Here is a 25,834-nt window from a genome sequence, read left to right on the forward strand (position 1 = left end):
AGAATACAATTCCACTTACAATATGAACATCCTAATTTGGTAAAAAAATTAAAAATGGCTAGGAGAAACTGACTTGTTTTTTCAAAAAGGAGAGAGAAGGAGATAACAAATCTCAACAAATTTGAAAAATGTCAAAAAAAGGTAAAAAGAATTCTCTATGATAAAAGTGAGGTAAAAGACAGAAGAGGAAGAATTCTGGTTGCCCAGATTTCAAAGAGTGGGAGTTGAGGAGACAGGGGACAAGGAGAATTTTGCTATAACTTGGAGCCTTTCCGCCATGGGCAGGACAGCAGCCAGACTGAGGGCAAGTGGAAGCCCTCTGCAGGCCTAAACTGCTTTTCAGAGCTCTCCAAGAGCACAGGGCTGGCCGGAGGGACGGCCTTCTTGCTCTCGCTGGCTGCCGTGCAGGGAGATAGACTTGTTACTTTATAATTAACGTAACAGGGTGCCTACCATGAAGCCACAACACTGATAAAAGAGTAAATCAGTATTAATATTTCCAACCATTTAATATTTTAAAAATTGTGAGTGTCACAGATCAAGGCAAGTATTTCATTTGCAGATGAGACACTGAGGTGATGCAATAATCACTAGACTAGATCTCAATTTTTATGTTTGCTTCAAATCCTATCCGCTTACTTGCTGCATTCCACAAACCTTTACTGAATGATCCCCTATGGGCCAGGCGCAGTGCAAGCAAACACCAGTAAGACTCACGCCTGTCTGGAAGGAACCTGAAAGGGGCTGGCTGGGTCACAAGTGAACCAGCTGAATCGGTGCTTTGATGGAAATATGCATGGGGGTAGGTGATGGTCCTGGGAGAAGCTCCCACGCCAGGCCAGGGGGTGAGGGGAGCTTTCCTGGAGATGGTGGCGCAGATCTGGCCCAGAGGATGTGCAGGATTAGCCTGGCCAAGAGGGTGTGTGACACATGGTGGGGGGTGTAGGGAGATGGAGGTGAACAGAAGGGTGTCCGGTCCAGGGCAGTGTTGATGGCCAGAATCCGTGTAGCCCAGTGTGCTGGGATGGGGGGGGGGCTGGGATGAGTCTGGAGGGTAGACACCAGGCTCTCTTAGCTGTGTTGAAGGCTCAGCCCTGACTCTGATGGCTCTTTTTTCTGAGTTCTGTGTTGGTTTGTACAAATGAACCCTAGAGCTAGTCCTTCACTAACTTCAGCAATTCTGTGTTTCATTAACTCTGAGAGCTTAGAGAGAGGAATCCTTCATTTACAAACACACAGAAGTTGTATTATGCAGGGTGTCTCAGCCTCAGCACAGGTGTACATTTTGAGCCAGATACTTCTTTGTGGTGGGAGGCTGGCCGGTACATCGTGACCTGTTTAGTAGCATCTCTGGCCTCTATCCACTAGATGCCAGTAGTGACAAGTAAAAATACCTCCAGACATTGCCAAAATTGCCCCAGGTTGAGAAGCATTGCATTATAGGATTTCATATAAATCATGGTTTCAGTGACAGAGTCACTCCCCTTGGAGCGTGAAGCCTGTATTTGGGGTATAGCTTGTAGTCATGGTGATGTATCCATACTGACCCACCCCCAGCCTCGTCAGCGCTCCTCAGGACGGGCAGCCCCTGGGGTGAAAGGCTTGGGAAGTAGTCTGCGGCAATCACACACAGCAGCACTCATGGGTCATCAGGGCTATACTTTCAACATGTGGAGACCCCGAAATCCTACTCCTCTCACCTCGGTTACAGCTTGGATGGATGCACCATGTTTCAGAAGGAGTTCCATTACTTTAATTCGATTCTTCTTGCAGGCAATATGAAGAGGGGTAAAGCCATTCTGCAAGGGACAAAGACACATATCTGCTTGACTACTTTCTATTGAAATCCTGTTACTCTGTGTGTGGTAACATATTTTTGCTAAAGTGATGTTCTGTAAAGATTTGGAAATGAGCAGTAACACGTGGTGCTAAACAGAATGTAGGTTCTTTAGGAAGTACAGGTAGGCAGGCTAGCGGGACCTAGGAACCCCAAGTGCCCTGGTAATTTTGAATTTTTTGTCACAATCCCTGGGAGCTAAGGCAGAGTGGCCATGCTATTTCTTTTGATTATTTCATTTTGGAATTCACTCTTCCAAATAACACATCCCTCCTCTATCTCATTTCAAACATAGACTAAAAACAGCCACTTGTCCTGAAAGCTAAAACTTCACCGATGCCTAGTCTGATGTCTCTGGTGCATCCAGGGCAACCACAAGACCCGACCTAGAATGTTTTCATTCTTTTCAGCTTTAAGATTTAAGTAGGTGCTTAATCCAAGGAAGCAGAAAGTTAAACAATCCCACATAATTTGGATCATTTGGTTTAATATTTAATCTGATAAAAGGACTTGCTTTTCAACAAATCACCTACCAAACTGTACTGCCTCATAACTGAGACCATGGAGCATATTTTAATCTGGTCGGAGACCTACAAAATGCCAGGGTCCAGTACACAAGCTTAGGTCACAGTCACGGCAGGTGCCGCCGTGGACATTCTGAGACCATCTGCCTGGCCATAGTCCACGCCAGGGTGACTGGCTCCAACTCTCACACGTGGTGAAATGCTCAGAGTCAGAGGAAAATGAGAGTGCGAGCCCACACCCTGTATGAAGGCCTTTTTTTCTTGTGTGGAAAATGAGTCACGACTGCTAATCTACTTCCCTCCCTTCTCAGAATGTAAAGAGATGCCTGATACACAGGGCGGGTCCGCAGCTCTTGAAATGCTGCTCTGATAACAGCTCCTAGAAAGACTGTGGCCCACGCAGCCGCCCAGGGCCGGAGAGCTGCCCTCTGCTCGCTCCTGTCTGCCTGCTCAGAAGGTCAGGGCTGGTGCAGCACGGCCCGGGCAGCCCAGGAGGCCGCAGCGCAGCGGTGGGAAAGGAGCAGGGACCCTGCCCAACATGCTTGACTGGAAGACTGCCTCTACCCCAAAACTGCCAGTAAACTCACAAGTTCTCCCTAGCGTTTGGTGATTTATTTTTTCCTAAACATGGGTGCTTATTCTGAACTAAATTTAAACGGCTTACTAAGTTGGGACCATTTATTTTTCTAAGACAACAAACACCATCTTGCGGAGGAAAGCAAAATATGGTACAGAGCTAAGGGTTAAAATAGCAAATCATTTTTGGAGTTTAGACTACAAACCAGACCAAAATTTAGATGTGCCAGTAGGAAAAGTAGATGACAGGCAATATTTTATTAACTTACATGGCTAGCTCATAAATTCCTAGACTTGTCATGTTTCAGATAAAGGCTTTTTTTTTTTGGTATCATTTTGCCTCAGATAAAAACATTTCATTCACTGAATTATAACTTTCCCTACAATAAGGTAAGGTTGACCATTTCAGTATTTTTGTACTTGTATTGTATTCGGGTTTCATTCATATAAGAGAATCATTAGTGTGACCCTAAAGGGTATTAATGATTTAACCCTAAAAGCCTTGTTTTTGTCAGAAACAGACAGTTTTATAGATTTCCCAGATAGGAAGTATACTTTATTTAATTAGACCGTACATTTTTACCGCCTCAGAAGCAGTCCCTTCACATACAGAGGTAGCACGTTGTCAGCAAGACAACATAGTCTGGACCCGCGGGCTGAGACACTCACCAGGGCTTTGGCATTGGGATTAGCCTTCTTGTCCAAGAGAACCTTGGCGACTTTGTAATGGCCACAGTGGGCAGCCACGTGCAGGGCGGTCAGGTAGTCATTGGTGACGTCGTCCACAGGCACGTTATGCTGGAGGAGAAGCTGGACACAGTTTAAGTGGTCCCCTTGTGTGGCCATGTGCAATGGAGACAATCCATTCTGGAACACAGAAGAAAGTCAGAGTTTTACCTTTTAATCAACAATATGCCTAACACTGAGCACTGTGCAAATAGGAACAGGTAAAACTCCTGTTTTTCACACGGAAATACCTTCTATTTTTAAAAGGTTTTGACAACTGTTTTGAACTTACAGCTACTTTGAAAACTTGTCCTCCAAATTTTTATATCAATAGAAAACCAATTTTCAAAGATAACTTCACACATTCAGAAAGTGTGAATTGCACTAAACCATTACTTATTGCATTCTTAGTGAATTGGAATTCGTAAGTTTTTAAGACTGAAAAAGATAAAACAAAAGCAGGAACAGACTGGTGTTCATTAGACTAGATTTTATTTTGTCCTTATGAGGAACTAATACTTGCCATTGAACACTGTCTTGGTTTCAGTGAGTGAAAAAGGTCTGCTTACAACAATACTTTTCATCTCACCTCTATGTGGAAAGGAATTTTTTTCCATTTTCCAGCAGCGGGTGCCCCCGTGTGTCTGTGATGAGGAAAGGCATGGCAGTGACAAAACCACTAACTAATCTTGCCTCAGTTAGTTTAAATCAGTTGGGCTCAATGACACGGTTAATCATGTGCCATAGGAATGAGTCAAAAATTCACTTCAAGAGTTGAGAGAAGACATGCATGGGTTCAAAGGTAAACAAAACCTTAAAATGTTCAGAGTGATACTTAGCATTCCATACATGTTTCCTAATGAAGGCAAAAACAAGGTATTAAGATGTCAGTGTGAAAGTAATATAATATTGTACATCAGCTGTAATTTACAAATTACAAAAAAATAAGATGTCAGTGTTTTTGAGCATGTTTCCTTTAAATATGTAGGTAAATTGGAGGAGCCTGGGAAATCCCTAGAGAATCCAATTATCAAGAAATGCTCTATTAATTACTGTAACATAACTTAACATTTTAGGGGAAAAAGAACCAGCAAATTCAGTTTCCAAAAAAAGTAGTTATTAGTGAACTTTGAAGATAGTGACATGTTGGTATGAACTGATGAACCAGGTATTTCTGAATCCTCTAGGCCAGGGTATTTCCCTGATTTATCAGTGAATAACATAAAACAGAAGTTCAAAAGAAGAAAAAAAGGCAAGCCTGCGTTTGGCCACTCGCACGGCTCATTCACTGAACGCCATATATTTCAACTATTTGCATTCCTTGAAAGCAAGAGGTTCATGGGTTGTAATTTCCCCATATTGGCCAGCAGAGAGCCTTGCATATATAGAAAAAGCTCAATAAATATTTATGTAAATTTAAAGACTTCATACAATCAGGATACTTCTGCTTTAAAAATTCCCCCCATTTTGAACCAAAGTAGAAACTAAGGTGCAGAAAATGATGGGAACACTTCTCATCTGCGGTACTGCCACCCCTGACCGAGCATATGTACTCATTTGTTTCCTGCCAAAACACTCTTTGGCTTTATGTTTTGATATAGTCTTTGAGGAAAACATGAAGTAAACAAACAAACAAAAAATAAAACCCTGAGAGAACATGTGACTTAGTGAGAGTAGAAAAGGAACGCAGTGTCAGTAAAAAGAAGGACATTTTTTAATGATACACAAAATAACAATATAAGTGGGTAGCATAGGTCCCTGGGGAAAGACAAGAGAGATCATTTGCCTTACAGAGAGGGGTATTATTACATATGGCACCATCACCAAGCTGAAAATATGGATCCATTGTGATGGGTTCTCTTAGCTCAGAAAGATGAAAGTCTTGAAGAATTAGAATAAGATCTTGAAGTTAGGAATGTATTTATTCACTTAATATTCATTCAACAATATTTATTAAAGGCCTACCATATGTGTTAGGCACTGATTTAGGTGCTTGGGGCACCACACCAAATAAACCGAAGTTCTTGCTTTCATTTTAATGGAGAGAGAGAGAGATACAGAGACAGACAGACAGACTGACAGCAAATAAATAGACTAAGAGTTTAGTTGAAAGCTTGTGGAGATTGTAGAGCTCCAGAACAAGCTGAGGGAATTCAGTCTGAAGGACTAAGAAATGAGAACCAACTTGGTGTATTTCAGGAAGTGAAAGGCAGCTAGTTGTCTGGATGATAATAAAGACCGAACGAGAGCAGATGAGGCAGAAAGGTGGCAAAGAGCTTATTCTCAGTAGAGCGGGAAACCTGCGGGTAAATGTGATAGATGTGATGTGTTTATTCATCCTTTTCCCAAATGTCACTAAAAAGCATTCAAGGAATGTAAAAGGTAAACTCCACAAGGGCATGTACATGTGTGTGCATATCCCCATAGCGCGTCCCCCCTCCTCAGGAAAGGAAGCAGAAACAGATGGAATATGTAAAGAGGATTTAAGTGTGTCAACTTATCCAGCAGAAGAAAGAAGGCAGAAACCTATAAGGTATCTGTGGAGGGGTGTAATCAGCGGTGTGTTGATAAATGTTTAACAGCAGCTCTTTGAAAAAGAAAGTCCTCATGTGTAGTATTTGCCAATCTCCATGAGGTAAAGACTCCTATAATGACCAACTTCAAGCTATTAACAAAGTTATTGGATGTGGAACTGGCAATGCCACTGGGTGCAATAAAGACAACTGATTTACCTCTCAAATGCCCCAAAGGCGGGGCATATGGATACCTAGTACCCAGAAAGCACGATTGGTTTGCCTCTGTACAGAGCTGTCGGGTTTCCAGGCCCTTCCAATCCAGTGAAGTTAGAGGTGTGCCCCTTGTAGCTTTTTAAAATGATCCTTACCTGGGGATATGTCTATTGATGAGAGAGAGATAGAGAGATTGATCGATCGGTTGTTTCCTGTATGCACCCCAACCGGTGAATGAACCAGCAATCTAGGTATGTGCCCTGACTGGGAATCAAACCAGCAACTTTTTAAAAGATTTTATTTATTCATTTTTAGGGAGAGGGGAAAGGAGGGAGAAAGAGTAGGAGAGAAACATGATGTGTGAGAGAAACAGTGATTGGTTGCCTCTCTCAGGCCCCCAACTGGGGACCTGGCCCGCAACCAACTGTAAAACCAATTGTAAAGAAGCAAGGACGGAAGTGGGAAGCCAGTAACAAAACTATTCCAATGGTTCAGCGAGAGATGCTGTGGCTCAGAAGACGGCAGCGGTGTGACGAAGACAGATAGGGACTATATGAAAGAAAAAAAGAACAGAGGGCTTACATGAGAAGCACTCAAAGGGCCCAATAAAAAATTGTAACCATATGATCTCACCTATAAGTGAAATGTAATGAAAAAAAAAAAAAACAACAAACAAAAAAAAGCAATCAAAACAGAACCAAAGACAAGGAAAAAAAGAACAAACTGACAGTGACCAAAGGGGAGGGACTAGGGGGGACAATGGGGGAAACAAGGGGAAGAGTCAAGTCAAAGAACTTGTATAAAGGACCCATGGGCGTGGACAACAGGGGAGGATTGAATGCAGGAAAGGAGGGGTGGGCAGGGCAGGGAGAGCAATGGGGTGGGGACAACTGTAATCGAACAACAATAAAAAATGTAAAAAAAAGAAACACTGTAACTGTTGAATTCTGTAGGATGATACCTCTGTCAGCTTGCCAAATAAACTCTGCATTTCAAGTGAGTGGTGGAATTGTCTGGACCGCCTCAACCCTGCGGATCTTCACTAGAGCAGGAAACGCTGATCAGGGCACAAACAGGAGTAGTGTGTACTTCTGCTGTTTTGATAATGTTGGGAGATAAGGCTCTTTATAAAGCTTAATAGAGCTTCCAAAATCATTGATCAATAAAAATAGTAGTGATTATGAGGAAGCTCCAACATTTGTTTATAAATATTCTCTGTTTGAAATAGTGTCAAATGGTGTTACCATTAAAAAATCTAGGAGACACTTAATAAAACAATTTTTTTCCAGGCAATCTTTGTGTGTTCTTTTCACGTACGTGAGCTTTCCCTGTGGCACTCATCAAGGTGCTGTCTTTCCAAAGTTTCTACTCCTTATCCAATGCCATCCTTGGCCTCTTCACTAGTCTGTGAGCCCTCAAGGAATAAACCAAGAGGCTGAGGAAAGAGAGCCAGTGCCAGTCTTTCCTTCCTCAACAAGCAGCTGTCTCTGAGTGATGAAACTTCCGTAGAGTAAAATCAAGTACTAAGTGCTCCTGCTAAACCAAAAACAAAAACACATGCAAAAATGGCCGTGTGGTGCACTGTATTCTTTCTGCAGGCTTCATAAACCCAAGGTGATCTTGAGGTTCTCCAAAGATTTGGTGAACATAGTCACTCTAACTGCTAAACTGAAATGATGGCATTTTCTGTGTAATTCAAAAGCCTGGGTTAAACAACCTGTAAAAAGATTCAAAGCTAAATACAGTATAATGCCCCAAAACCTAGGAAGAAATTACCTTGGTTTTTGAAAGAATGGGGGCGGCTCGATCGAGCAGCATTTCCACCACCTGCTCGTGGCCACTCCGGGCTCCACAGTGCAGCGGCGTCAGGCCGTCCTAGTGATCGAACAAAGGGCAACAGCTTCCATTAGCTTCACTGGGAATTTCTAGAAACGCACAGTATTTCTTCACGCTTCAGTGCAGTATCCAACGTGCCGTGGACCAGTGAGCTGCAAACACTTACTCACATAACTGATACGATAATTTCGTATTTTAATGAGAACTAAAGTTTTCACAGGTTTAAGTAGTTGTAAAGTGTGTGATTTCCCACATATCAGGACACTAACATTGAAAATTATAACCATCCCACTACTCTCGAATATCTAATGGAATCTAAATACTAATTGATATCCATCATTTAAAGAAGAATACAAATAAAATTTGAAAATAGAAATTTGTAACAGGAATTTTACATCGGTCATTTTTTTTTCTCTTGCATTTTTATTTTTATACCACTTCCCCCATATAATTTTATCTAAATGTAATATAGCTTTACGCTTGAATGTTTTTTATTGATTACCATATATTTCTCTGCCACAAAAATGTATAAATTTAAATTAAAAAAAGGTTTATAGATTTCCTGAGAACAAAAGCTTTAAGTGTTAGACACAAATTTCCTGATTAAAATTGTGATAATTATTCAAACACAATGAACTGATCAAAACCTCAAAAATACATTACAATTGTGATTATTAAACAAGAGTAACAATTTATTTAAACATGCCTCTCTCTTTTTAAAAATATATTTATTTATTTTTAGACAGAGGGGAAGGGAGAGAGAAAGAGAGGGAGAGAAACATCAATGCGTGGTTGCCTTTTGCACATCCCACCCTGGAGAACCTGGCCCACAACCCAGGCATGTGCCCTGACTGGGAATCGAACCAGTGACCCTTCGGTTTGCAGGCCGGTACTCAATCCACTGAGTCACACCAGCCAGGGCTCAACATCCCTCTCTCGATGAGATATATTTTTTCACAACTAGTTCACATATCTGCTAATAAATATTACTTACTGCTAAAATGGTTTAGCATCAATACTCTAATTTTTGCTTTTATAAATGTTAGTGCTGAAAAATCTTGTCTGCATAAATAAGTAGATGGACTTTTGTTAAAGCAATGTCACTAATTCTCTGAACTCCTGAATTACATGCCAAAATCACTTAATAATTTTTTACCAAGGATTTTTTAAATGACCCATGTTAAGAAAACTCCTTTAGGGCCTTCATTTTTGTTGGGAGCAATAGGGTTTGTAATCATCCAGTATGCAGAAGAATATGTTATCCAATCATTGCAGTCATGTAATGCATTTCTTAATGGGACACCAATATTTTGAACTCTTCCCTTTGCTCCCCTCATATCCCCTCCCCTGCCACCTTCACTCTCAAAGGTTTTTGCATGTTGGTCCATGTGGGTGAGAGTTAGAAAGTTAGACTTTTCTATCATATTAAGAGAAAAGAATTATTGTTGTAAGAGTAGGTAGGAAAGGAGAATTAGCAGGGAGTTAAGGAAGTGGAAAGTTACTCACTTAAAACCATGTAAGTGGCCCTAAACCCCGTGGAGGAGTCTTCGCGCACACCAGTTTATGTATCCCCAACTGGAGGATTGCCGTGGTTGATGAAGCCCACCCCAAGGAAAGTCACATTTTCTAAAATATATCAAAGTGCAATTCACTGTATTTAATCACTTTTTAGATTGTGTAAGCAGTTCTTGAAAGTAAGCCTAATTATCCTAATGTATAATCAATCCTATTTCTAAACTACTAGCTAAATCTCAGTAGAACTCAAATTCCTTAACAACTTAAATGAGATTCACAAACAGTATGTGACCTGATTTGAACATTCTTTGAGCATGTTTAAATGCTCTGCCTTTTATAGTGATTTAAAACATTTGCTCTTATAAGCCAAAGTAAAGCAATATAACAGTCTTTCAAGTTGGAAATAGCCTTTTGCTAATAAGATAAAATCTGAGAACAAATAAAAAACACCATGAAGTCCAAATGCCTTCCTAGTAATGTAAACCTGAAAATACCTGAAGGAGAAATAACAATAATCACATCTACCTTCCAGTACAAAAAATATTTCACATTCTCTCCATGTGATTATCTTTTATGAACTTAAAGGTCAAATTTTTTTTTTCATTTTTCTCATAACTATACTATAAGACTTGATGGAAGATGTGTAGACATGTTCAAATTGTGGTCTCACAGAAAAAAATAATTTTAGCCCAACTCATTTATCCTTGAAAACAATCTTCCCCCAAGCAAAATGCCACATAGAGAATTCAAAGTATTTGGTAATCTAAGAGCAAAATCATCTCAACTCCTTAGACCTTCGAAATATACTGTTCCACACAGACACACATTTTTACTGATTTCATCTTTAATAAACTGTTAATTATGGAAAATCTCAAAGACACTTCAGACTATGGTACACCGAATAGTGCAGTGACATTTAGGTCCCAGTATTCGGCATCAACAACTGTTGCGTAGTGGTCAGTCTTGATTTGTTAATATCCCAACCTCTTCTTCTTTCTTATATTATTTCAAAACAAATCTAAGACACAGTATCATTTCATACTCACAATTACCCCTGCATGGAAGGGGTAATTCATTGAGGATCATTCTATAATCTTCATTTTATACGTGAAGCGTCTGAGGTTCAAAGAGGTTATATTATTCATCCAAGGTCACACAGTTCAGACCTAGGCCAGGGCTGGCTGTGGGAGACAGTCAAGGGAGGTCTTGGGAAAAGTTATAAAGACAAGGGCCTCTGCTCGAACTTTCGGCCAGTCTCAGCCTTCCTTTATCTACATTCTGAAGCTGCTACCTCTGATCTTTGGTGTTTATTTATTAAAAACTTACAGAATCTAGAGACTCAGGAAAAGTGACCTTTTTCACCACTGCAAGAGCTGTGAAGTGCTATTTTCATTCATATTTATTTATTTATTTCCTCAACCAAGAGAGGCATCAACTGGCCACCTCTCATATGCACCCAGTCCTGGGATTGTATGTGCGTGGACTAGGAGGTCAAACCCACAATGTAGGTATATGTCCAGACTGAGAATCAAACCCTCAACCTTTTTGGGATCCTGCTCCAACCAATCAAATCACTCCACCAGGGTGAAGTGCTATTGTTCTACCCATTGCTCCTTTTATCACCATGTTTCAATGATAAAGTTGGCTAGCTTCTTAAGTTAGGTTCCTAGCTGAACTGCAAAGAGCCACCTGAAGCACAGCTCTTTGTTTTTATTGTTGTTCAATTAAAATTGTCCCCATTTCCCGTTACGCTCCCTTGCCCTACCCACCCCCACCTACCACATTCAGTCCTCCCCACCTTGTAGTTTTTGTCCATAGATCCTTTATACATGTTCCTTGATGACCCTTCCCTTTCTTTCCCCATTATCCCCTTCTATCCTCCTCTCTGGTTACTGTCACTTTGTTCTTTATTTCCATGTCTCTGGTTGTATTTTGCTTGCTTGTTTGTTTTGTTGTTTAGGTTCCACTTATAGGTGAGATCATGTGGTATTTGTCTTTTTACCACCTGGCTTATTTCACTTAATGTAATGCTCTCCAGTTCCATCCATGCTGTCGCAAAGGGTAGGAGCTCCTTCCTTCTTTCTGCTGCATAGTATTCCATTGTGTAAATGTACCACCATTTTTTGATCCAGTCATTTACTGATGCGCACTTAGGCTATTTCCAGCACTTGGCTATTGTAAATTGTGCTATGAACATTGGGGTGCATAGGTTCTTTTGAATTGGTGTTTCAGGGTTCTTAGGGTATAATCCCAGCAGTGGAATTCTTGGGTCAAAAGGCACTTCCATTTTTAGTTTCCTGAGAAAATTCCATACTCTTTTCCACAGTGACTACACCAGTCTGCATTCCCACCAACGGTGTACTTGGGTTCCCTTTGCTCCACGTTCTCACCTGTGCTTGTTTGTTGGTTTGTTAATGATGGCCTCTCTGACTGGTGTGAAGTGGTATTTTACTGTGGTTTTGATTTACATCTCTCTAATGGCTCGTGACGCTGAGCATTCTTTCATATGGCTCCGGGCCCTTGGTAGAAGTATCTGTTCAGGTCCTTTGCCCATTTTTTAATTGGGTTATTTGTCTTCTTGGTGTGGAGTTGTATGAGTTCTTTATGTATTTTGGAGATCACACCCTTGTCCAAGGTATCATTGGCAAATATATTTTCCCATATTGTTGGTTACATTTTCATTTCGCTGATGTTTTCTTTAACCAGGAAGCACAACTCTTTCAACTGTAGCTTTCACTTCCAGTATTTTTAGCATTGACTACAAATGGCTAATGCCTTTGGGTCTTCTACAAACGTCCTCTGGCACTTTTCAAAGGTGCATGGCTCGTCAAACAGCCGGAGTCCTGGCAGGACAGATGCCTCATCAGGAAGCTGCACAAGGTGTCACGACTGCCTGGCTCACAGGCAGTGCTGGCCTGGCTGTTGGGACCTTCACAGGTCAGTGGAAACCTGATATCTAGAGTTAATGTATGATTTTTAATTATCACCGTTTTCATCATCACGAAGATGGAGATAAGACCAGCCGATCCACAGTGAGAGAGAAAAGTACCTGCCATGTAGTGATTCACACTTAATTCAGTTAAAAAAAAATTATCAGGCATTGCCTTTACTTAATACCTATTTGGAAGCACAATACAAATATTTAAATTTTGAATTAATATCTTTGGTTTTGGTATGGCTTATTATTCACTTTCCTGAAACACTGTTCTGATTATGATCTTCAGTAACCATCATTCATGCCTTAGCCAGTTCAAATTCCTCAGGTTAACACTCAGAGTCTTCCAACATTAGTCACAGCTACACTTGACCTTCCCTATTCCCTTCATATCTATCCCAATTAACAAACTCTTTTTTGCAGTGCCTGGCAAAAGTTTATCATTTTCTTGCTTTTCTGCTTTGCCCACATTACTTTCTATACCTGGAAGTTCTCTTTCTACTTCCTCCAAAATCCAAATCCCTACTGGTTTAAAGTACATGTTTCTTTGAATCCTTTTCCCAAAGTAGACATGACCATTCTACCTTCAGGGCTCCTAACTTACTTAATCTGTGCCTTTTTGGGGAACCTATAGCTTTATACCTGGTATTTAATTTTTTAGTTATTTGTGGGCATGCATTATTATTTCACCCATTCTGCTTTTAGGACAATGTTACTTTTTGAAAAATCTTCAACCAAGGATATATATTTATTGATTTTTAGAGAGAGAGGAAGGGAGAGAGGTAAGAAAGAAACATCGCTGTGGGAAAGAAACATCATTTACTTGCCTCCCATCTGCACCATAACTGGGGATTGAACTCACAACCTCGGTATGAACCCACAACCTTTTGGTGTATGGGATGACACTCCAACCACTCGGGCAGGGCAAGGTTACAAGGTTTAAGGGAGATTTAAATCTCAGAAAGAAGGTAACTCAGTACTATGTCCCTGAAAGTTGCTTCATAAGAGTGATTGAATTAACTAATAAATGGAGTGAGTTAATAAGTAAATGTTTGGTCTAGTTTTCAAAAAATTGTTTTGTAGTTAAAAATTGCTTAGCTTTTTATCCTTTTTACACTTCAGAAACATCATTTTTATACTTTGCAAACACTACTAAAATAGCTTGTCTTACCTTCCAGAAAAATAAAATTCTCAATAGATAAGTGACTTGTAAATGTGGAGTAGACAAAAGAATATGACTTAGTCTTTTTAGCTCTCAGAGTAAGAGAATAAGAGAAATATGAGAACGTTTGCTCTAAATAGGATTTTTTCCTCTTTCAGACTCAGAATAACACAAGCTTTAAAAAGGGCTATTGTGAACATTGCACTTTACAACTGCAGTGAACTCACTCCTTTCCCTAAAATGACAGCCATGTGTTTTCTGATACAAAATAAGGATTCTTCCCTGCTCCCAACTCCCAGGAATGTACAATCAACATACAGTGTCACTTAGAACGGGCCCTGGGCCAAGAAGCAGTTCACCTGCACACAACAGCGTCAATCTCCAGTTAAAAAATGCTTGACAAAGGCTATTCTTGGGGCTCAAGGGAGGCTGCCTCAACAAAGGCAGCATATGCATTTGGACAGGAGAGAAAGAGCGAGTTGCCATAGCAACATTACGGGAGGAAAATGAAATTGCATGGAGTTAGTAATTTTTTTCCAATTCCCTTGATTTTTAAAGCACTAGCATAATGGACAAGCATTCCCTTGGGCAGAATTCTGAGGCAATGCAAACTGGCTAGGCCAGGTCTCATATTTCATCTCAGTGACAGCAAGCTTATTAGTGAGGTGGGGAGATGCACTTCACTGGCTGGGAAAAAAATGCTCTCTTGTGTCAGCCTAAGAGGAAAACATTGCTCACTGGAAGGTCAGAAAGACTTTCTTTCACATCCGGTTTTCTGGGAAAGCATGAAGGGGGGCATTAAGGCATCACCCCTAGGAATACTGAAGCCAGAATATGTCCGTAACAGGTTGAATCTGCTCAACGCCCGAACTGAAATGACACAAATTCATGACTTGGGATATACGGTACTTTCCAAATGAGACACTTATTTTTGATTTATATCCTCTAGTTTCTTTTCTTTTTTTTCTTCTAAGCAAAAATCTCACTATGGAGAAGGAAAAGGAAATCAAGCAGAGAGAACTCTGTGGGCATATGCTTTTCCTTTATCATGGATGTAAAGCGGGATGTGACATTTAACTGAAAACTGAAAACAGCAGGTAGTGTTTCAGACAGGAGAGTTATGATGACAACCAGATAAATTAAAGGGCATCATTTTAGTCTGATGGCTATTCTCACATCTGTATTTTTCACTAAAAATTCTGACTGTACCCTCATTTTGTATGTGTTAGGAAGTTGTATTTGGCCTAAGAGGAAGTAAAATAACATTTTTTGAATGCCGCAGGTGCTTTGGTGAAAGCACCCTCTATTGCCACAGGTGCTTTATACTTGTGATCTTACTGAATCTCTGCAACTCATGAAACGGCATGAGCAGTTTCATTTGATAGACGAGAAAGCTGCTCCATAGGATGAATGTACCTACTCGGGGCCACATGCAAGTAAGTGCTTGAGATTAGGTTTTAAGCTCAGGCTTGCCTCTGTCAAAGGGATTGGATTCCTTCTACTATACCAAGCAATTTCCTTTTAAGATCAAGAATTCAGGGGAGATCCAAGATGACTGTAGAGTAGCTAGAAGCTCTGTTCACTTTCCCCCAGACCTGCCCAGTCTAGCAGTTAAATCACAGAGCAACCAACTCGAAAATCCAGTGGAGAGTGAGAGCATGTGTATGTGTGTGTGTGTGTGTGTGTGTGTGTGTGCGAGTGTATACATGGAGGAGAGTGCAGAGTGTGCGTGAGTGGGACTGCAGGGCACTCGGGAGTAGGTGTCCTGGGCTGTCCTAGCAGAGCACTGCTGCCACTGCTGCCCAGCGCGGCTCTCCTGGCTGTGCAGATTAGAGGAGGATGTGGATTGGCTCAGGAGCCGTAAGCCCTGGGGGTGGGGGTGGGGAGGGCAGAGATGGCTGTGGAGGTGTTGGCTGCAGAAACAGTGGGGTGGGAGCGGCCTGCCCAAGGCTGAGAATCACTGGTGGGAGCTGCAAAAGCACCCCACCACCGCCCTGCATTGTAGTATCACTGAGGCACTCCTTGCAGAAAAACATTTTTTTTTTCTTTCTCTGCCTTGTTTCTATTCCCTAGTTTTGTTATTTCTCCTCCTTCGACCCTTTCAAAATCATTCTTCTTTCAGTTAGCCATCTCATATTAGTTTTTCCTTCCTTATAATAATCTCAATCTTTTTATACTTTTATTAATATTTGCTCATTTGCTGTTAAGAATGTGGCTGTGTTGGGTTTTTTTCTGGTGGGGGTTTGTTTCCTGTTTTTTTTTTTTGTTTTGTTTTCTGGAAGCACCTGTACATCATATAAGACATAGCGGGCAGTGTGACTCTCAGTCAGCCAGCTAGAGGGAAGGACTCACCAAAGAATGACCTAACAACAACTAGAACCCAATCACAATTAGAGAGCCCACATGAATGGCATGAATGGCGTCCCAAGAGCATCCCGCTCAGGAGTTCAAGAAGACTGCACCACTGAATCCCACTGGTCTGCTACTGCAGAAGGTCACACCGCAAAGACAGAGAGTCAAAGCAGATAAACCTAACACATAGAAATGGGGAGAAAAAGAAACAGTCTCCAATTGAAAGGAAAGGGGGAATCCCCAGAAAGAGTGCTAAAATAAATTGAGGGAAGCAAACTATTAGAAATAGGTTTCAAAATAATGGTTATAAGAAAACATAATCTGCATATACGCTGTCTACAAGAGTCCCACCTCAGATCAAAGGATCTGCACAGGTTGAAAGTGAAGGGATGAGAAAAAAATAATTTAAGCAAACAGACACAAAAAGAAAGCTAGGGTAGCAATACTGATATCAGACAAAATAGACTTCAGAACAAAAGCCATAAAAAGGGACAAAGAAAGTCACTACATAATACTTCAGGGAATAGTCCAACAGGAGGATATAACCTGTATGAACATATATGCACTCAACATAGGAGCACCTAAATATATAAAGAGAATCTTGGAGGACTTCAAAAGAGATTGACAACAACACAGTCATTATAGGGTTAACACCCCACTGTCAACAATGGATAGCTCTTGCAAACAAAGAATCAACAATAGTATTGTGGCACTGACTGACACTCTAGATCAAATGGACTTCATTGATATATACAGAACCTTTCACCCTAAAGAAGCAAAATAAGCATTCTTTTCAAATGCACCTGGAACACTTTCAAAGCTAGACCACATGGCAGGACACAAAACAAACCCTAACCAATTCAGGAAAACTGAAATCATATTAAGCATGTGCTCAAATCACAATGGATTGAAACTAGAAACCAACCTCAAAAACATTCAAATACATGGAAACTGAATAACATGTTATTAAATAATGAATGGGTCAAAAATGAGATCAAGGAAAAAGTGAAAAAGTATCTGGAAGCAAATGAAAATGAACAGACAACAACCTGAAACCTATGGGACACAAGGAAGGCAGTCCTGAGAGGGAAGTTCATGGCAATAGAGGCCTACCTAAAGAACAATGCCCGGAGCAAGTACAAGGAAGGAAATAATCAACATCAGGGCAGAATTAAATGACAGAGAGACTAGTAGAACAATTCAAAGGATAAGTAAGTCCAGGAGCTAGTTCTTTGAAAACATAAACAAAACTAACAAACCTTTAACCAGCCTCATCAAGTAAAAAAGAGAGGAACCAAATAAATAAAAGCAGGAATGAACGAGAAGTTACAACTGAGACCGCAAAAATACAAAGGGTTGTAATAAATTACTAAAAACAACCATATGCCAAGAAATTGGACAACCTGGGTGAAATGGACAAGTTTCTAGAAATGTACAATCTTCCAAAACTGAATCAAGAAGAAGCAGAAAGCCTCAGTAGACTGATAACAACTAGTGAAATTGAAGCAATAATAAATAAACTCATTGCACACAAAAGCCCTAGAATGGATGGCTTCACAGGTTAATTTTACCAAACATTTCAGGGAGAACTAACTCGTATCCTCAAACTATTACTAAAAATTCAAGAAGAGGGAAGACTCTCAAACTCATTTAATGAGGCCAGTATCATCCTAATCCCAAAACCAGGTAAAGACAAAACAAAGAAAGAAAACTATAGACTAATACCTCTGATGAACTTAGATGCTGAATTCCTCAACAAAATATTGGCAATCCAGATTCAGAAATACATTAAAAATATCAAACACCATGATAAAGTGGCATTTATTCCAGGGATGCGAAGATGGTACAATATTTGTAAATTAAGAAATGTAATACAGCACATAAACAAAATTAAGGACAAAAATCACATGATTGTATCAATAGATGCTGAAAAAGCATTTGATAAAATCCAGCACCCATTTATGATAAAAACACTCAGCAAAGTGGGAATGGAAGGAGCATGCCTCAACATAATAAAGGCCATATATAAGAGACCTACAGCTAGCATCCTGCTCAGTAGGCAAAAACTAAAAGCTTTCTCCTTAAGCTCAGTAAGAAGACAATGGTGTCCACTTTCACCATTTCTATTCAGGATAGTATTGGAAATTATAGCCTCAGTGATCAGACAAGAATAACAAATAAATGGCATCCAAATTGGAAAGGAGGAAGTAAAACTGTCATTATCTGCAGGTGACATGATAATGTACATAGAAAGCCCTATAGTCTCCACCAAAAAACCACTCAACCTAATAAGTGAATTTTGCAAAATAGCAGGATACAAAGTTAAAATTCAGAAACTGAAGGCATTCTTGTACACCAACAATGAAATATCAGAAAAAGAAATCAGGTAAAAAAATCCTGTTTCTATAGCAATAAGAAAAATAAAATACTTAGGAATAAACTTAACCAAGGACATAAAAGACCTGTACTGGGAAAACTACAGAACACTGAAGAAAGAAATTAAGGAAGATACAAATAAATGGAAGCATATACTGTGCTCATGGACTGGAAGAATTAACATCATTAAAATGTCCATACTACCCAAAGCAATCTACAGATTTAATTCAATTCTTATTAAAATAACAATGACATATTTTACAGATCTAGAACAAATATTTAAAATATTTATATGAAACCAAAAAAAATCCCAATAGCCTCAGCAATCTTGAGAAAGAAGAACAAAGTAGGAGGGATCACAATACCCTATTTCAAACTATACTATAAGGCCATTGTAATCAAAACAGTCTGGTACTGGAATAAGAACAGACACATAGATAAATGGAACAAAATAGAGAAGTTAGAAATAAACCCAAGTCTCTATTGTCAATTTATATTTGACAAAGGGGGCATGAGCATACAATGGAGTAAAGATAGCCTCTTCTTATGTACTTGTTTATTTTGATTACTTTTAATATTTTTTTACATTATCTTTTAGTACTCTTATATGCCCCACCTCTCAGAATCACCACACTCTTGTCCGTGTTCATGAGTCCTTTTTCTTTTTTGCTCTATCAGATAGCCTCTTCAATAAATGGTGTTGGGAGAACCGGACTGATACAATGCAAGAAAAGGAACTAGACCACCAGCTTACACCATACACCAGAATAAACTGGAAATGGATAAAAGACTTAAACATAAGCTGTGATACCATAAAAGTCCTAGAGGAAAACACAGGCAGTAAAATTTCAGATTCCCACACAGCACTATTTTTGCTGATAGATCTCCTAGGGCAAGGGATATAAAGGAAAAAAGAAACAAATGGGACTACATCAAACTTAAAAGCTTCTGCATGGCTAAAGAAATCATCACCAAGATGAAAATGGAACTGACCATATGGGAAAATATATTTGCCAATGATACATTGGACAAAGGTTTGATCTCCAAAAAATATAAAGAACTCATACAACTCCACACCAGGAAGACAAATAATCCAATTAAAAAATGGGCAAAGGACGTAAATAGACACTTCTCCAAGGACATACAGAGGGCCCATAGACATATGAAAAGATGCTCAATATCACAAGCCATCACAGAGATGCAAAGTAAAAGCACAATGAGATACTACCTCACACCTGTCAGAATAGCCATCATTAATAAATCAACAAACAACAAGTGCTGGTGAGGATGCTGAGAACAGGGAACCCTAGTGCACTGTTTCTGGGATTGAAGACTGGTGCAGCAGCTGTGGAACACAGTATGGAATTTCCTCAAAAACTGTCTTTTGACCTGGTGATTCCTGTGCTGGGAATATACCCTAAGAATCCTGAAACACCAATTCAAAAGGGGTGAACATATGCACCCCTATGTTCATAGCAGCACAATTTACAATAGCCAAGTGCTGGAAACAGCCTAAGTGCCCATCAGTAAATGAGTGGATCAAAAAATGAGGTATGTTTACACAATGGAATACTATGCAGCAGAGAGAAAGAAGGAGCTTCTACCCTTTGCAACAGCATGGATGGATCTGGAGAGCATCATGCTAAGTGAAATAAGCCAGGTGGTAAAAGACAAATACTATATGATCTCACCTATAAGAAGAATCTAATGAACAAAATAAACTAACGAACAAAATAGAACCACAGGCATGGAAACGTGGAACAGACTGAGAGTGACCAGAGGGGAGGGAGGAGGGGGATGGTGGTGGGAAGAAGAGAAAGGACTAGACAAAGAACATGTATGAATGACCCACGGACATGGACAACAGTGTGGGGATTGACTGTGGCAGTAGGGATTGGGATGGGCAGAGGAGGGCAAAGGGGGAAAACTTGGGACAACTATAATAGAATAACAATAAAAATGGTTAAATAAAATAAAATAAGCAGAAAAGAGAGAAAGAAATAGAATGTGAGCATCACCATCCTGTGTGAAGGGAAAACAGGAGAAAAAGATTACTTTCTGAGCACCAGTACTGAGAACTGCGTAGCACTGATATAAAATAAGAACTGCCCTGAGCCTCTTTTGTAGACCCTGTAAGAGAACAAGGCTTAAGGGGCATGTTAAATTTACCCAGTACTTTTAGATCTCTAATTTTGTTAGGGAAACGAGGTTTCCTGTATGATGTTGAAGTTATTAGGGGAGAAAAAAAGGGAAGGAGGAAGAGAGGTAGGGGGAGAGAGACACGCTGTCATATTCTCAGAACTCTTTGCAACTCTCAAAAAACATTCTTACCTTCAAAGAGATTTTCATGTTTGGAAAGCAAAGGGGATTTCTCGAGTTCTTGTGCATTTAAAAAAAATTAAGGCTATGTTTTTGGAGCAGTTTATGACTCACAGAAAAAAATGAGGCATAGACATTCTTGGCTTTCTTTGATTCCAAATAAATTCTTTCACTTAACTTTTAATATTTGTGATACAAAAATTAAAAATGAATATATTTTTAAGTAACACTTCTTCAAATTAGGTTCGATTAATGTAGAACTCCAGAGTCTTCTGCACTACGTCAAATGCTCTCATCACAATGTCTATATTAGAACTCCAAGGAAGAACACTGTATTAGAATTTTCTCTTTGATAGAGACCATCTTATGACAATTAAATATTTAATATATTTGCCAAGAATTTATTCTTAACCAGGGCAATCACACTTTTGGAAATACAATATAAAGTAACACTCAATACCAATAATTTATTTTCCTTCATATTTAACCAAGAAATAGAATCAGGTGCATTTCTTGGAATGGATAGCCTAAAATTAAAGGACAGCAAGTGTCCCCAGAATAGTAAGAATTTAACAATGGACAGAGTTGAGGTAATCTAAAAACACTTAATCCGCTTGTGCACAAATATCTCTTCATTCTAATAAATCAATCGTATGGCATTAACTTCAGGAGGAAAAATTATATTGCCACAGTTCCAGTATAAAGTCAAGTAAATTAAGAGCTTTTGGCAAATGTACATTAAGGAATGTATCTTATTTCTATATATTCAGCAAACACTTATGACACCCAATATATGCCAGAAAGTGTGATAAGTGCTACAAATACTAAGATGAATGTGTGGCTTTCAGTGCCAAGTTGCAGCTTTGGAGGTAATGTACTAATGGGATTATGTAAAGTGTGGGCAGTGGCCCATTGCTAGGAAAGCTGGAATTTGGGAGAGGCAAGGTTAGAGCATTATTCTGGGAATCAGAGTATTTTTATTATTGACTCTACCCGGAACTCCTGCATCTTCTCTGAAGCACTAAACAGGAGCACAGCTGCCTTTATTACTGGATGGAGAAGAGTCAGTAAAAAGAGATGGAGAACTCACAAGATGCCACAAGATCTTAAAAAGGTTCTAAATTTAGGGTTCACAAAGAACCTCTGATTGGGTTTGAACTGGTGCAAGAGCAAATGAAAATGACAAGAGACCATCAATTGCAAAGTACCTTGTATCTTCCTTCAACAAGTATGCAAACATACACTAGCACTGGAGAGAGTGAGAGTTAAATAGAAAGAGATAGCGGGCTACCGTAAGTAGCCACTCTTAGCGAAACATTGTAGTCTATCAAGAAACAAATAAAGCCATTAAGATATTGTTGAAAAAATAAACACATTTCAAAAATAATTTTAAAGTTAGGATTGAAAGTTTTGCCTTGATGTGTGTTTAAATCTCAGTACATTTTGCTACTGCTATTACAGATACCCTATTTACTCTTGTAAAATCTGTGGGTAATAAGATAACAAGCCAGATGATAATAGCCAGCACTGTGGTACTGGGAAAACGGGAAAAGCTTTCTTGAAATGAGCTAAATAGAAACAGCAGCACAAGGCTCTGGTTCATCAGGTCCTAGCTAAACGCCTTCAAGAAGATTCACCTAGAATCATCCTTTACGGTCCCCAGCTGTATTGACATATAATTGACATAACACTGTGTAAGTTTAATGTGTGCAATGTGGTAATTTGATACACATATATATTGTGAAATGTTTGCCACAATACGGTTAGTCCACACAGTCTTCACCTCACATACATTTTGTTGTTGTTACGGTGCGTACATCAAAGCTCTGCGCTCACAGCGACTCTCAAACATACAACACTGCTCACTCTGGTCTCCACGGTGTGTCTTAGATCCCTGAACCTGATCATCTTCTGACAGTCTGCACCCTCTGACCAACATCTCCCCACTTCCCCCACCTCTCGCTCATGGTCAGCCACGCTTCTACTCCCTGTCTCCATGGGCTTGACGTTTCCACATTCCACATGAAGGCGACACCACGCAGTACTTGTCTCTCTTATTTCTGACTTATTTCAATTAGCATTATGCCCTGCGCTTGGCATCCACTTTGTTGCAAATGTCAGGGTTTCCTTTTATGTTTATGGCTGAAAGATGTCCACCCCCCTCACACACGCACACATTTTTAACCCATTCACATCTATGGATGGACACTTAGTTGTTTCCATGTCTTGTCTATTGTGAATAATGCCGCCACAAACACAGGAGTGTGGATATCTCTTCAACACAGTGATTTCATTATTCCTTTGGATATATACCTAGAAGGTGGATTGTTGGCTTTATTGAAATATTCCTAGTCATCTCTTGGAAATGCAGTTTAAACATATTAAAGCTTTATCAACTAATCAGTAAAGATATAATTTTTTTTTGCATAAAACCTGTGGGTGCTTTGTCATTAATAACGTCTCTTAAAAACTCCAACTCTTGTTCTCTAGGGGCATCCGCTTCTTTGCCAGTCTCCTCCCCTGCTGGCCCTCCAGGTGTGGGCTGGTGTCACAGTTCTTTTTACTGGTTAAGACATCTCTGAGTCTCTTCTCCTTCCGGGTCTCCAATGATGGGTAGATTGTTTCACTTAATGGTGTCCTACAGGTCCTGCAGCTTTTGTTCATTCCTGTTCATTCTCTTATCTTTTGCTCCTCTGACTAGAGCATTTCAAATGCTCTTTCTTCTGCTTGGACCAGGCTGCTGTTAAAATTCTCTACTGAATTCTTCAGTTCAGTCATTGTTTCTTTACCTTCAAAATTTCTGTTTTGTTCTCATTTTGTTTTCTATTTCTTTGTTGAAGTTTTCATTTGTTCTTGTATATTTTTCCTGATTTCTTTAAAATTGTTTATCTGTGTTTTCTTGTAGCTCTGTATCTTTAGGACAATTATTTCAAATCCTCTCTTGTGCAATTCCTATCTCCATTTCTTTGAGGTCAGTTACTGGAAGTTTACTGCATTCCTTTGGTGATGTCATGTTTCCCTGATTCTTCGTAACCCTTGGGGCCTTCACAGATATCTGTGCATTTAAAGAGGCAGACACCTGTTCGAGACTGTGTGGGTTGACTGGTATGGACAGATCTTCACCTGCCAGTGAACATGAGCTGGAACACGATGTAAACTTGGGTCTAGTGCTGCCGAGCACCGAATGCAGGAATGAGTGTAGGGGTTCTGGATCCGGGAAGGGGTGTGATATTTCATCTGCTCAGGCTGCTGGGGTCACAGCATTGACAACTATGTGATCCTTAGTGAGCACTGAGGGAGGTCACAATGGCTGCAAGGGCTTGTTGTAGTCCTCAGTTTTGCCTCCAGGTCCAGTGACCTTTGGGCAGGCGGTGGTGGCCAGAGCTGGTGGTGCACACGGGCTGAGCTGTGGGGGCCAGCTGCAAGTGCCTGTGTGGTGGCAGGGGCTGGTTTCAGACATACATTTACTGGTGGGAGTCAGGGCCAGCTGCAAGGGCCCTGGATGTCACTGTGCATTACTGTGGCTACAGGATCCCTCTGTGGGTGCCGTGGAGGCTGGTGTCGGGAGTCAGATACACAGCTGTAGGGACTAGCTGCAAATGAGACCAGTGGTGCAGGCCAGCGACAGGGGACAGGACCAGATCTGGGCCCACAAGTAGCTGTGGAGACCCTGGCTATTGGAAGGTACTCCTGGGGCCCTAGGGCCTTCCACAGGTATGTACATGGCAGTAGGGGTTGCTCATGAGGATCTGGTCAGGGACGTGCAGGTGCACAGCTGAGGGGTTTGCTGTGCACGTGCTCAGTGGCAGAGGCCAGCGACTGGAGATAGCACCAAACTCAGGCCCACAGGCAGCTGTGAGGGCCACAGAGCTTGGGTGCTTTCCCGAGGCTGCAGGAACTTGCCATAGGCATGTGTACAGCAGCAGAGGCCACTGCCGAGGCTCAGGCGGGTGGTGGTGTGCCCGTGCACAGCTGGTGGGGCTGGCCCCAAGCATGCACACAGTAGTGGGGTCAACCACGGGTGTCCAGGCTGGCTGCTGGTGTGGATCCTGGGCTCTGGTGGTGGGGGATTTGGGAGTGGGTAGGGAGCAGGGAGGGACTCAGGGGCTGGCGCCTGCCAATGTGACCATCTGTGGGACAAACACTGGTGAAATCTGCAGGGGGTCTGTGGCAGCTGTGCTGGCTGTTGGTTAATTCAGTGGCAAAAGCAGCCAGGGCCTCTGCAGAGAAGGTCACAGGGAACTGCAGCCACTCCTGCTGCAGGGCCAACACTGGCAGCTCCTGCTTCTTTCTCTTCCTTGTTCCTTCCCATCTGTTGATCTTGGCTTTGCTGGTCTGTGCTGGGGTGAAGCTGAAACGGGTCCTTTGGGAGGACCCATATCATTCCCACACCCTGCAGGCTGGGGAAGCTGGCCGCTCACCTGCTTTCATCTTCCTGGTGAGGGAACTCCTTCTAGGTGGGGAGTGCTAGCCTGGGGGTGGGATGATACAGGCGAAATGAAGCTGTTGTCCTTCCCTTTCTGTGCAGTTATTTCAGGGCTTTTTTTTTTTTTTTTTTTTTTGGTTCCACTGTGTCCCTCCAGTTTCTTAAGCAGACTCCTGAGCTCTCTCAGAGCTGATTTTGTTTTTGGATATCTGTTTAACTGCTCATCTTTGCAGGGGGACAGGGGCTGGGTTCTCCTACTCCGTCTTGGTCATGTCACCCAACCACGTATCATTGTGATGTTTACAGTAACTAATTATTCTTAGAGATACAATGTCCAGTGCCCTAGCAGCAGGAAGAGCTTGTGAAATCATGGGGACAGCATCTCTGTACTGGGTAGGAAGCTAAGACTCAGGAGGGTGAACTTGCCCATTTCATCACTTGCAGGTCACATTAAGACCAGAGATCAGGCACGAGGGTCTAATAAAATTCACTCTCATCCCGCTTTTCCAGCTGGTAAGATC

At 40.9% G+C, this 25,834-nt stretch overlaps 1 protein-coding gene across 4 annotated transcripts in view; it reads right to left on the bottom strand.

Moving 5' to 3' along the window:
* ANK3 (ankyrin 3) overlaps positions 1–25,834 on the bottom strand; it is a 616,244-nt gene that overhangs the window by 146,632 nt on the left and 443,778 nt on the right. For all 4 annotated transcript variants that reach the window (XM_053922530.2, XM_045195999.3, XM_045196000.3 and 1 more), the window contains 3 exons: positions 8,169–8,267; positions 3,607–3,804; positions 1,701–1,799 (listed from right to left, as the gene is read on the bottom strand). In XM_053922530.2, coding sequence (XP_053778505.1) covers positions 1,701–1,799; positions 3,607–3,804; positions 8,169–8,267 — 396 coding nt within the window. The remainder of the gene's footprint in view (positions 1–1,700; positions 1,800–3,606; positions 3,805–8,168; positions 8,268–25,834) is intronic.

Source organism: Desmodus rotundus, chromosome 4 (assembly GCF_022682495.2).
Source record: "Desmodus rotundus isolate HL8 chromosome 4, HLdesRot8A.1, whole genome shotgun sequence".
Lineage (NCBI taxonomy): Eukaryota > Metazoa > Chordata > Mammalia > Chiroptera > Phyllostomidae > Desmodus > Desmodus rotundus.